The sequence below is a fragment of the Akebia trifoliata genome, chromosome 10 (assembly GCF_017979445.1).
Source record: "Akebia trifoliata isolate Shusen 1 chromosome 10, ASM1797944v1, whole genome shotgun sequence".
Lineage (NCBI taxonomy): Eukaryota > Viridiplantae > Streptophyta > Magnoliopsida > Ranunculales > Lardizabalaceae > Akebia > Akebia trifoliata.
The window spans coordinates 30,317,756-30,331,834 of NC_141384.1; the positions used below are offsets into that span (position 1 = coordinate 30,317,756).

The window sequence follows — 14,079 nt, forward strand, 5'->3', positions numbered from 1 at the left end:
GGGAGAGAGGAGTCTAACTTTGAAGCGAGCAACCCGCATCAAAATTTCGATAGAACCTTCTTCTCAACATAACACGTGGATTTTATTTATTTATTTCACACCCCTACTTTTTTTATCAATATTTGAAATACCTCCTTGAAAAAGCCACGTGTAATCTAAACAAGAGGGTTCTATCAAAATTTTGAAGTGGGTTGCATGTTTCGAAGTTTTTTCCAAGCAAGAGAGGAGGTATTTATAAAGGGTTTATCATTGTGTTACATCGCAACCCTAAAAACTCATTTAATGCATGGTTTGGTAGTTGGGCCTATGGTCCGGTCGTCCTTTCACTAAAATTAATAATAATCATACCCCACCAATCGGAGGTTAACTGAGATGGTAAGAAACGATTGGGTTTGCTCCCCATGTTGCGACTCATAGTCTCTAAATGCCCCTCGACGTAAAGTTTATGTGGCTACTTACCTATCATAACACGTGACAGGGTGGGATGGTATGTGTGGGGGATAATCCCTGGGTTAACGAAAATAATAATACCCCTTCAATGGAAAACCCTAATACACTAAGTAGCACCTTCCATTATTTATGTTAATTCGTGGGCTCAAGTTCAAGGCCCGGCACTTATTTTTTGGGTGGGTTAGGCTAATGGGCCTGCTTGGAATTCCTGGCAAGCGAAGAAGAGAGGCCCAATTGGAGTTTAACAGTTGAGCTACACCATTAAACCCACGAAAGTGGGCCCCCACTGACGATATTTAACATTCAAAATATCTTTTTGATTTCATCCCATAAGTTTAAGGTTGACCTCTTAACAGAGGGTCTTGTTAACGTGTGCCCTTAGGACACACCTTAACGTGCATTAAATGCACATTGAAAAGAAGTAGTTGAGAGTATTTTGATAATAAATAATTTTTGTATTTTAAAAGTGTATTTAATGCAGCTTAACGTGTGTCCTTAAGGAACACGTTAACAAAATCTTTTAAAAGACACTATTCCCATTTTACCCCAAATCTTCAAGGATGAGGATCAATTACTAAAATATCCCTGATTTGAAAAGTTTTCACTTTAATCTCCACCTTCCATTAAAGATGCAATCTGACAAGATAAGCAAATCAACGGTCATTTTCAATATAAGTAGGAAAACAAGATGAATATTTGATTTGTAGAGCGAAAACGATGAAAACTTCTTTTGTTAGAGCTACAGAGAAAAAAATGTGTTTGTTTGTTAAGGAAAGATAAGGGTTAAGGGGCTTTCAAGAACTAAATTTAACACCGGCCAACATAAACGATATCTAAAGGTTAAGGCCCTTTTGTACAAATAATAGAAAGTTTGGTTGGACATACTTTATTACCATAAATGGGAAAAAGTGGTGGTTGAAGGTAAGAGCATTTTAAGTCATTTTCTGAAGTCTTTCACGTTAGACTGAGCTCAAGGGGTGTGTCATCATTTTGAAAATATGGAGTGTATCAAATATACACCAAAACCTAAAGGGGTATATATAAATCAACTGTTTTTTTTCCTCCTATCCCCGTACATTCCTTTAAAGTTGCTTTTATTAAACTTTTCAAGAAGTATATGCTCTTTAGGATTCGGTTCGCTTTAGCCTTCTATCACGCACGTGTGAGATTGGTTTCTTCATTAACCAAAAGAACTATTATTGGCACCCCAACTTTTACTTATTTCATCCCTAATTCTTAAATTATTTATCACACCCTAATTAAAAATTAAAACACTCTTCAAATATTATAAGGAAACAAGAGCATTTATCACACCCCCACGCTTACTTATTTCAACTATTCACTTATTTTCTTTATTTTTAATTGGGTGTAATAAATAAAAGTTAGGATGCCAATAACAACTCTCATAATGAGTGAGTATTAACCTGAGTTATTTGTGATTTCAGGACTGGTTATAAGTCGGATAATATCCACTTACTTGACTCATCCAACCTAAGTTATTTGAATTCAAACACATATTTTTTAGCGAAATATCATCGAGATCCTAAATTTTACTTATTACATCCTAATTTCTTAGATTATTTATCATACCCCCATTAAAGATTAAAACACACCATTTAGTTTCGTTCAAATTATTATCTTAACATTACAAAAATTACAACAATAATTCAGAAAATTTTAATAGTTGTTTATAGTTATGATTGGGCTCATATAAAATCATAACCAAAAATCTAGTAAAGAAATGAAAAGAGTTTCTATTAGCATTCTAACTTTACTTATTCTCAATTATTTACATATTTCCTTTATTTTTAATTGGAATGTAATAAGTAAGAGTTGAGGTGCCAACAACAGCTTTTTTTTCTTAAAACTTGATTAAGAAAATTTTGTTTAGGGTGGGATGTGAATATGTCATATCCGACCCAAATATCCATTTATTCAAATTTAATGGTAAATTCACAATGAGAAAACATATATAAACCAAAATTAGAGTTCTTTACATCATCTTCACTATCTTATACGAATTTTCGCCAAAAATTTGGGTACAAAAATCTCGATAAATAATCAAATACAGATATCTTTGACAAACTCTAATACAGATATTCTAAGGGTCATGATTTTCTCACTCGAAAATTTTCTCTTGGTGTGTACACAACTGACGTCACAAGGGCATAATACCATAGATCTTTGTCTTCGGGATACACACACAAAAAAAAGATCAATGGGTGCTCTTGCCATGTCAACCAAGTATAGACTGAGTGAAAATTTTCCAATCAAAAAATCATTAGCGGCATTCTAATATGAGTTGTGATGGGGGTGACATTGGGATTTATTGTGATTCTCACATTTCTAATGTGGGGTGCGCACATAACTGTGGATGTGATTCCTTGAGACACGAGTAAAAAAAATCTCCAGTTACATGTGGACCTTCACGTCAAAAATGTGAGAATCGCAGTAAATCCAATGTCACTCCAGCATCAATGTTCTAATAAATAATCAAATATTAATAAGGATCTATGCTTCACCCGATTCGTTACTTTGTGGATCATAATCTATATGATTTATAAACTTTGTGTTTGATGAAGAATCCACTTTTTGTGCATTTGTTCCTTGATGTGAATCAGGACCCACAAAGTTATTTTGATCAATTGATCTTAACTGTTTGATTGATTAACATCGAATAGGAAGCTCAAGTAAGTTATCGAAATAAAATTGGAGACGAAGAACAAAAAGGTACCGCCAACCAGCTCACCACTGCTACTGTACTGGTTGGTGGTGGTAGGTGCCGAAGTACTTCAAGTGTTCTTTTGAGTCACTGAGGGAGTGTTTGGATTGAGAGAAGTGGAGAGAAGAGAAACTCACTAAGAGAAGGGAAGAGAAGAGAAGGGAAATTTAATTTCTCTCTATCATGTTTGGATTGACAAGAGAGAACTTAGGACAATTTTGGATTTTAAAGTATTTTAAAAGAGATTTAAGGGTAAAGTTGGTATTATAAAATATTTTAAAAGGGTTTCTCTCCGTGTGCACAAGTTTTAATAATTGGGTAATGGTGTGTAACATGTAAACAGGCTTTGCTGGGATCAGAATGGGCTTTTCCCTAATACTCTTAATATGATAACCGGCCGATTTACCTGGAAAGGCCCAAAATCTGATTGATTTTAGTTTTCTTTAGCAATACTACCCAAAACTGGTTGGGCAGGATTAGGCTTCGGGCTGGCCCAGCCTATTATACACCTATTAGGATCGATGCCTCCCCTATCGATCCGTACATAACTCCATGTGTCACTGAAATGCCCATATAAATGGAAACAGTTTCAGCTTTAAATCATAATTTTTAAAAATAAAGTTAATAAAAAGGTTAATGGGTTGGTATAATAATTATTATATTATTTTTATATAAATTTTTTCAATCATAAAATATCACGGTTTTTCAAGGGTTTATAGGAAAATTAAATACAAATAATATTTAAATAAAATAACTGCTTTACATATCTTTGTTAAGATTTTGGTAAGAGATCTCTAAAAATGCTATTTTAGTTACCAACAAACTTACGAATTGAAAATTAAAACATTTTGAAAAACTCGAATAAAAATATTACTAGTTTGGGAAAAAAAACGTGAAGAAAACATAATAATAAGATAGATATGGTTGGTTGCAGTACAGTAACTTAATGGGTATTATAAAACTATACAAACTAAGGGCTTGTGCCATTGAATATGGGCTTTTCCTTGTTGTGATGTAAGAACTTGGTTTTATACTTCCATGACATAATTTACAATTGTCAAAATGCGAAAAATGCAACTTCAACAGTCGTGGGGGCTTCCGAAGGGGTGAACCTAACCACCTTAGCACGACAAACTCATTTCAAAGACATGGTTGTTTTTATGACCCCATCACTTGGCATGCAAGGTGTCTATATCTACGACAAGAAAGATTCCATGCTTGGCTAGGCTTCACATTTGATGAATGGGTTGGTGGTCTTATAGACATGTTTAACTATCGGTGCAACCCAAGTTAGAACCAATTCATGTTTAGGGACAAACTCGGTGCTCGGGGCTAGACCTCTTGAGCAATCCAATCCAATAACTTATATTATAATTTTACTTATAATGCACATAAGAATAGGTCCAAATACTTGAGGGTTGAATCGGGTTTGGGCTCTTATTTTTAGGCCCAATAGGCATCTATTTGTTTAGCCCAGCCCATTGACAACCCTAATCATACACATCTACAATCCACTTGGCAAAATATTTGACCTTTCTTTCTAAATGTCAACTTTATCCATCTACATCCTTCGTACATTTCCACCCACTCGTCCCATTCCACCACCAATCACTTGGTGGGGTGGTGGAAAAAAATAAAGAGTCGCGCTCGCACATCTTAACGTGAAAGTGGATAGGAACCATATATGCTTTTCTCACTCGTATCTCGATGACATGCATCTATGATTCTCATATATTTTCACGTCAAGATGTGTGCTGTAAGGTACAATCTCAAGGTCACTTCAGCATTATTCAAAAATAAATTTGTTAACTACTCATTTGATTTCGTATTTTTATCGAGTTTGTGGGGTTGCATGTAAATTAAATATTTTAAATGTTTTTTTCTTTCTTTCTTTCTAAGAGAGATCCAATTGTGAAGGTAATAGATTTTGACAGCAGAGATCAACATCTAACAAATAAGAATGTTTTGAAATTTCAAGATAGAAAAAAAGAAATATTAAAAATGGAGGAAAAGTCATCACTAGAGGTGTGACATTAGGTTAAATCTCAACATCATAAATCTTTAAGATAGAATTCTTCAAAAGTGGCAGGCCCATCCTACTTCAAACCCTAGACCATATGCAATAATTTGACATTTTATGGAAGAATAATGATTTTCTGACACCCTATGCCCATCACAGAATCGTAAATCATTTGTCTCAGGATGCGTAGAACTGTAAATCTTTTCTTGTGTATCCCAAAGCAAATGATCTACAGTTTTGTGATGAGGGTGTAGGGGGGCATATGTTAGAGGGGGGCATCAGATTATCACGACTCTTGATTGAAATGTGCTTTTTGTAATTTATGGGGGTGTGTTTGGGTTCAAGGTTTCACATCCTTGTTCATGATCAGTTTAACGTCCTTGATAATATCGTAATTTTGGCTTGTTTAATAAATTGTGACCAGTATATTTTATAATGGAAGCCAAAATGACTTGTAAAGTGGGAGCCCATTAATTTGATTTTTTGATAAACATCACTTGTCTTGTCACACTAGAGATTTAACATCATTAGGACTTTGGACCACATTGCATATATTAGTAGATTAGTGTATATTGAGTTTATTATTTGCATAGGTGGACTCCTTTGAATTTTAATGGACATTTGAGAAGCACTTCCAATTTTTGTGGGAAACTGAAAAGGTTAAAGAAGTTAAAAATATCTCATCCTCATTTTCTGTATTTGCAAGAATTTGATAAAACTTAAAATAATTATTTTTGAAGTAAATACCCTTATTTATTTAATTAATGATTAAACGACTCCAAAATGCTTCCAATATATTAAATAAATGACCAAAAATAATAAATCACAAAAACAATGATTTTACAACCGTTTCTGATTGTTTGATTCTTGGAAGCAGAAACCTACAACCAATCCAAACAGGCCCATAATATCCATTTTTTTTTTATAGATTTAATTGATTGATATGTTTATCCAATGGCTAGGATCATCTGTACCAGTGGGTCTTGTTTATTGTACTAAAAAAAGCATCTTATTATTCACCTCTCACATTTGATGAACACATAGTAACCTCTCATGCAACTCAAATTAAACTTTGGGGGAATTAGAAAGCTAATTCGCCAATCGAAAACACTTAATTTAATTACCAACACTCATACAACTTGATATCGACACGAAGGCGAAAGTAAACTTCTCCTTCAAAGGCATCGGTCATTATGGTCGCAATTCCTCTAGCCATGAAGAAATCACCCGTGCCACCAATCACCGATATGTCTCTACTCTTCACTAGTATGGGATCAGCTCCAATGAAATTTATTGTACCTTGATGTTCGGTACTATTGAGAACAAATGTGAAGCCTAGCCAAGCATAAAATGTGTCTTTCTTGTCATATATATAAATCCCTTGTGCACGACCAACCGGCTTTGAATGAAGATTGTTGTCTAGAGTGATTGGGTCATCGAAAACAACAATGTTTCCGAAATGATTTTGTCCCGCTAAGATGGTTAGATTCGCTCCTTCGGGTGCCGCAACGATGGCTGATGTCGCATTTTTGGCGTTCTTACCATTGTAGATGATGTCATGGAAGTATAAAACTAAGTTCTTACATGGTTGATATTGCTTTGCCTTCTTTGGCATGGCTGAAGACCCAGAGAGGGAGAGGAAGAAGAAGAGGACAAGAAGAAGAGTGGGAGTGAGCTTTCTTTCTCCCATTTTATTTGAAACTTTGCTTAGGGCTTGAGAGAGCTTTCTCACTATCTAACTATTTATAAGGCTTGCTAATAATTGTTGTGAGATAAGTATGGGTGGAATATTAATTATTATCTAGTCTTAAAAGCATATTTCCATTGGTCTTTCTTGACTATTATTTTTCTCCATTTAGGCTTGCTTTCTACCTAACACTTTGCATAATGGATGCATTGAACTTAAAATATTTAAGGGGACAAGTAGTTATCACTAAGATCTTAGACTTTACCTAATAAAAGCTTGAATTTTAACTTTTATGCTTTGTTTGAATTGAGAGAAGAGATGAGAAAATAAATGAGTTTCTCTCTATTTCTCTTGTTTGGATTATTAAGTGGGGAGAGAAAAAAAAATGTGAGTTTTTTTTTTTTTTTTCTCTCCTAAAGTAGAAAGAAGATGAGATAAATGGAGAGAAATCCTTTTAAATATTTTATAATTTCAACTCTGCACTAGATCTCTTTTAAGATATTTTAAAATTTCAAAGTTGTCTAATTTCTTTCCTGTCAATCAAAACATGATGGAGAGAAATTGAGTTTCTTTTCTCTTATCTTAATGGTTTTCTCTTTTCTCAATCAAAATCATGATTTTAAAACATGGTTTCACATCTTGTCTAGTTCATGTCAGATACATTGATTTGTCCGTTTGTCTCATCCATTCTTGATATAAAGACGACTGAGTGATAAGTCTTGACCTCGGACGAGTTTGAAACCATGATCAGAACAAAGGGTTAATACAGAAAAATTATCTAAATTACCCTTCTTTTGCCCTATAATTTCCCTTGACAACATTGAGTTAACGAGGTGTTGCATGTAGTATAATATTAATCAAAAATATCAAATTATCATAATCATCCACATCGTGACCAAGATATTATCCAAAAAATTGCAGTTAGTCCATTGAATTACGTCTAAAGCAATGTATTACGTTAATTTATATGTTCTCATATTCGTTCTCACTATTTCAATCCACACCTTTTGGATCTTACATGTGTTAGTACTAGTCCAATATAGATCCCGAAACATCGATTAGCAAATAGATATTATTTATTTATCAAATATAGGTATATATATATATTATGGGTTTTGTTAATGTCTGCCTTAAGTACACATTAGAGTGCAATAAAAACACTTTGAAAATTTGAATTTAAGGGTAATTTGGTAAAAAAATAAATTTTAAGGGCATTTTCGGTACAAAACATAATTTTCAAAGTATATTATTGCATTTAATGCGTGCCCTAGGGGCAGAAGCTAAAGTTCCATAAATACACTTGGGAAATTATATATTATACCGAAAATGCCCTTAAAAAAATATTTTTTTATCAAAATGCCCTCAAATGCTTATTCCTAAAGTGTATTTATTTCATATAGGTGTAATTCCGTCATAATCTGTTTTCGAGGGTCAGCGTTACATTGTTCTGTTATGGACTCCTTTGAATTTTAATGGACATTTGAGAAGCACTTCCAACTTTTGTGGGAAGCTAAAAAGGTTTAAAGAAAGTAAAAAATGTCCAAGACTGACTTTTTGCATTTGTGAAAATTTAATAAAATTTAAAATAATTATTTTTAAAGTAATACCCTTATTTATTTAATTAATAATAAAAATAACTCCAAAATACTTCTAATATATTAAATAGGGTCCCGTTCAGCAACAAACATTTTGACAAAACATTTTTCAAAACATGGGTTAGAGGTTTTGCAATGGACTAATTTTTGGTGAGGATGATCTCTACGGTGAGGAGATCATCCTCACCAAAAATCAGCCCATTCCAATATTTCTAACCCCAGTTTACAAGTTGAAAAATCGTGGACCGTCAATTTTTTGTAAATCATTTTTGATGGGGTTAGAAGTTTTGGAATGGGCTGATTTTTGGTGATGATGATCTCCTCACCATAGAGATCATCCTCACCAAAAATCAGCCCATTCCAAAACCTCTCACCCATGTTTTGAAAAATGTTTTGCCAAAATGTTTGTTGCTGAACATTTCCCTATTAAATAAATGATCAAAAAGACTAAATCACAAAAATGATGATTTTACAACCGTTTCTAATTGTGAGATTCTTGGAAGTAGAAACCTACAACCAACCCAAACAGGCCCATAACATCCATTCTTTGTTCTTTTTTTTTTATAGATTTAATTGATTGATTGATTGATATGTTTATCCAATGGCTAAGATCATCTGTCTCTATGGGTCTTGTTTATTGTACTTAAAAAAAAGCATCTTATTATTCACCTCTCACATTTGATGAACACATAGTTGAACCTCTCATGCAACTCAAATCAAACTTTGGGGAATTGGAAAGCTAATCCACCAATCGAAAACTAACTTATTCACTAAAACACTTAATTTAATTACCAACACTCATACAACTTGATATCGACACGAAGGCGAAAGTAAACTTCTCCTTCGAAGGCATCGGTCATTATGCTCGCAATTCCTCTAGCCATGAAGAAATCACCCGTGCCACCAATCACCGATATGTCTCTACTCTTCACTAGTATGGGATCAGCTCCAATGAAATTTATTGTACCTTGATGTTCGGTACTATTGAGAACAAATGTGAAGCCTAGCCAAGCATAAAATGTGTCTTTCTTGTCATATATATAAATCCCTTGTGCACGACCAACCGGCTTTGAATGAAGATTGTTGTCTAGAGTGATTGGGTCATCGAAAACAACGATGTTTCCAAAATGATTTTGTCCCGTTAAGATGGTTAAATTCGCTCCTTCGGGTGCCGCAACGATGGCTGATGTTGCGTTTCCAGCATTTTTGCCATTGTAGATGATGTCATGGAAGTATAAAACTAAGTTCTTACATGGTTGATATTGCTTGGCCTTCTTTGGCATGGCTGAAGACCCAGAGAGGGAGAGGAAGAGGACAAGAAGAATAATGGGAGTGAACTTTCTTTCTCCCATTTTCTTTGAAAATGAGAAGGAATACCTTATGAAACTTTGCTTAGGTTTGAGAGAGCTTTCTCACTATCTAACTATTTATAAGGATTGCTAATTATTGTTGTGAGATAAATATTGATTATTATCCAGTCTTAAAAGCATATTTCCATCGGTCTTCCTTGACTATTATTTTTCTCCATTTAGACTAGTTTTCTACCTAATACTTTGCATGATGGATGCATAAAATTTAAAATATTTAAGGGAACAAGAAGTTATCACTAAGATCTTAGACTTTACCTAATAAAAGTTTGAATTTTAACTTTTACGCTTTGTTTAAATTGAGAGAAGAGAAGAGAAAATAAATGAGTTTCTCTCAATTTCTCTTGTTTGGATTATTAAGTGGGAGAAAAAAGAAAACAATTGGAGAGAAGAAAGGAAAGAAAAAAAATATGAATTTTCTTTCTTTCCTAAAGTGAAGAGAAGAAGAGATAAATGGAGATAAATTCTTTTAAATATTTTATAATTTCTACTCTACACTAAATCTCTTTTAAGATATTTTAAAATTTCAAAGTTGTCTCATTTCTCTCTTGTTAATCGAAACATGATGGAGAGAAATTGAGTTTCTTTTATCTTCTCTTAATGGTTTTCTCTTCTCTCAATCAAAATTATAGTGTTAAAATACAGTTTCATGTCTTGTCTAGTTCATGCCAGATACCGAGTTGTCTCAAATGAATTTTCCGATACGTTTGAGATATCCCATTCAACAATGAGAAAAATGAATGCGGGATTTTAAATCTCGTCTAATATATTGACTTGTCTGTCCGTCTCATCTATGCCTGATACTGAGACGACCTGAGCGATAAGTCTCGATCTTAGACGAGTTTTAAAACCATGATTAGAACAAAAGGTTAATACAGAAAAATTATCTAAATTACTCTTCTTCTGCCCTATAATTTCTCTCGACAACATAGAGTTAACGATGTGTTGCATTGAGTATAATATTAATCAAAAATATCAAATTATCATAATCATCCACATTACGACCAAGATATTACCCAAGAAATTGCAGTTAGTTCATTGATTACGTCTAAAGCAATGTATTACGTTAATTTATATGTTCTCATATTCGTTCTCACTATTTCAATCCACACCTTTTCAATCTTATATGTGTTAGTACTAGCCCAATATAGATCCCGAAACATTGATTAGCAAATAGATATTATTAATTTCTCAAATATATATATCATGGGTTTTGTTAACTTGTGCCTAAGGCACATGTTAGAATGCAATAAATACACTTTGAAAATTGATATCCGAGGGTAATTTGATAAAAATAAAATAAAATTTAAGGGAATTTTCAATACAAAATCCAATTTCCAAAGTGTATTATTGCATTTAACGAATGCTCGACACAAACTAAGGTTCCATAAATACACTTGAAAAATTGTGTTTTGTACCAAAAATACCTTTAATAATTTTTTTTATATAACAAAATACCCTTAAATATTTATTCCTAAAGTGTATTTATTACATATTTTTGTCGAGTCACAAAATTTTATAGGTGTAATTCCATCATGCTCTGTTTTCGAGGGTCAGGACTCATTACATTGTTTTGTTGCTGGGATGGTCGGAGTTCGCTGAGCCTAATTTGCGAGTTGACTCGTGTGCTTGTTGGTCAGAACTCATTATTTTTCAAGAATCATGACTACTGACAACGACTGATCGACTATTTCATGGCTGGTAAAGCAAAACGTGTAAATTAAACTTTCACATACTTTCAAGATAAGAGTCAACAAAGTAAACTGTGGCTCTTAAGAGTGATGAGACGATACATGGAAAGATCCTTTTTCACATCTTTGAAAATGGATAGCTGCTATTGCCACACCACCTTTTTTTTTGCTAACGCCACACCAGTTCTGTGTAATTTTTAACGATTTACTTAGGAATTAGCGTGGCATTAGTAAAAGTTAGTGTGGCAATAGCAATTCCCTAAAAGTAATATATGAAGAGAATCCCAAACTGATCAGAGTTAGGTAGCAGTTGGTGTAAAATTGTTTAATTAAGCGTGATTTAGACATACCCCTCCAAGTTTTGATTAATATTTGAAATATCTAATGCTCTCAAATTGACGGTATACCCCCTTGGCCACTTTCTATTTTAGAATACTAATAAAAAATTACCTAAATGTCCTTGACCTCAATCTCTAACAAAAAAACTTTTGATTTATCTCCCAAAATATGATAGTTGAAAATGATGTTTTGATCAACTTAAAACTATAATTTTCAAAGCAATATATATCTGCATATGACCTAGATAAGATTTATGTCAAGAGATATTAAACCATATTCAATACATGAAGATTTACTATAAATTGTATTTAACCATTTCAACCTCATTTATCATATCTTTTCTAAAATCCTTGATTTTTCTATTCAAAAATCATATCTTGTTCTTGAGATTTGAAGGTTGAAGGATATAAAATCTAAGAGTCGTGATTTTCTAACGCTCCCTCTGACATACATACCCTGACGTGGTATGGGCTAGAACCATAGATATTTTTCTGCAAGATACATAATTGCACATAAAATGCTACGTCAGGGGCATATGTCGAGGGGGAGGGGTTCTGAAAGTCATTATAATCTTCGCGGGGGGGGGGGGGGGGTCTGAAAGTCATTATAATCTTCAAGTTTGAACATAAAGTATAATGTTAGAGGTTGAAAAATGATGAGAAAAAATAACAATTTTTAATTAAAAGTTGAAGACAAGGGTATTTAGGTTATTTTATTTTAGTCCCCTCAATAATGTTGTAGACTTGTAGTCAAGACGCATTGATAAATGTGAAACACTGAGGACGTATTTGAAATATTCACCAAAATATGAAGAGGTATATCTAATTCACCTTAAATATTAATTAATCTTAAAATATTACCAACTTTAAAAAAAAAAAAAAAATTATTATTATAATAACTAATTTTAAATATTTAATACTATTTTTTCCTGAATTTTGGTGAGATATTGGTGAGGGTTGGTGATGATTAGAAATGTGGTGGTGGTCCCCGCACTCCACAGAAGACTGAAGATTTGCCTTTTTTGCGCTTCGGTAGGCAAGCTAAGCTTAACCAAAGTGTATCCCAGTAGCGAATCTTAAAGGACTTTCAGTCCACTCCGTAACTCGCACTCCACCAACTGATTCCACATCGGATCCTTCTCGTGCCTACACGTCATCATGTTACGACAGTGTTACCAACTGTCCGTATAAGTCCACTTTGATTGCTGGATTTAGTCATGAGATGACGAGATAGTCCAGATTCCTGATATTGATTTGTAATCTAGATTCGTTTGTTGTCAATCTCGAAAACCATCCAACGGATGCACCCGAACTGACAGCAACACCTTTCAATTGCGTTGAACAATCCCAAGTCCGCTTCGTTGATCAATGAATGATACGTGGGTCACTTCTTTGCCTAGTTTGGCATGGTGGTTGGGAGTTTTAATTACGAAGAAATCAAGAATTATTTGTCACAAATATCTGTTTCCCGTGTTGGTTATACAATGTTTTGACATGTGGCAATCTTAAACACTAAAAATCAGATTGATCATAGATAAATATGGATTTGTATATCCAATTTCATAGGAATCAATGCAAAATCCCAAATTGCTCAAGTGGGTTGTTCGTCCTAATTGTCGAAAACTCTTTTTGAATTTGATCTTTTTTGTTTAACTAACGACAATTTAACGCTCTTTTTTCATATGCCACCCAAACAATTCTTGACCTGACGATCAAAAAATCATAAATCTTTTTCTTGTATATCTCGAAGCAAAGGATTTACGATTCTGTGATTGAAGGCAAACATGGGACATCTGGAAAAGAGTGTCGGATTATCACAACTTTTTTTTGTTTAACTTCTCCATGTCAAAAGGATTTTGTTGGAAATTACCGAGAAAGGGAGGGTGGTGCTCAAATAAAAGAGACAAACGGAAATTTTACATAAACCAGAGAGAAAGGAGAAGAGAAGAGAATGATCTCAAGTAGATCCACGATTGATCTACTTGGTAACCATCCATGAGTCTTGTGTTCATCATCTATTTATTATTTTATTATTTAAAATTTAAATCTTTTATTTTTCCCATTCATCTTTATTTCATTATGATTCCCGATTGCATCAACACGAGGGACGTGTATTTGTGAGCAACACACCTCAAATATTCTCTTTCATCTTTTATTATCAAACAGCTTTACTTTCCAAGTTCATAATTATTTCTTATTTTGGAAAAAA

General features: G+C 33.5%; 2 protein-coding genes across 2 annotated transcripts; both read right to left on the reverse strand.

Annotated features, from left to right (window-relative positions):
- Nucleotides 1–6,273: 6,273 nt before the first annotated feature.
- LOC147393784 (dirigent protein-like) lies at nt 6,274–6,903 on the reverse strand. The gene has a single exon (XM_086454977.1). The coding sequence runs from the start codon at nt 6,880–6,882 to the stop codon at nt 6,313–6,315; it is 570 nt and encodes a 189-aa protein (XP_086311103.1). The 5' UTR covers nt 6,883–6,903; the 3' UTR covers nt 6,274–6,312.
- A 2,217-nt stretch (nt 6,904–9,120) lies between these two features.
- On the reverse strand, nt 9,121–9,869 carry LOC147393785 (dirigent protein-like). The gene has a single exon (XM_086454976.1). It carries the CDS (start codon nt 9,824–9,826, stop codon nt 9,263–9,265), a length of 564 nt encoding a protein of 187 aa, XP_086311102.1. The 5' UTR covers nt 9,827–9,869; the 3' UTR covers nt 9,121–9,262.
- Between the last annotated feature and the right edge of the window lie 4,210 nt (nt 9,870–14,079).

Coding starts and splice junctions, on each gene's coding strand:
- LOC147393784 (XM_086454977.1), bottom strand. CDS start 6,882: ATGGGAGAAAGAAAGCTCACTCCCACTCTTCTTCTTGTCCTCTTCTTC.
- LOC147393785 (XM_086454976.1), bottom strand. CDS start 9,826: ATGGGAGAAAGAAAGTTCACTCCCATTATTCTTCTTGTCCTCTTCCTC.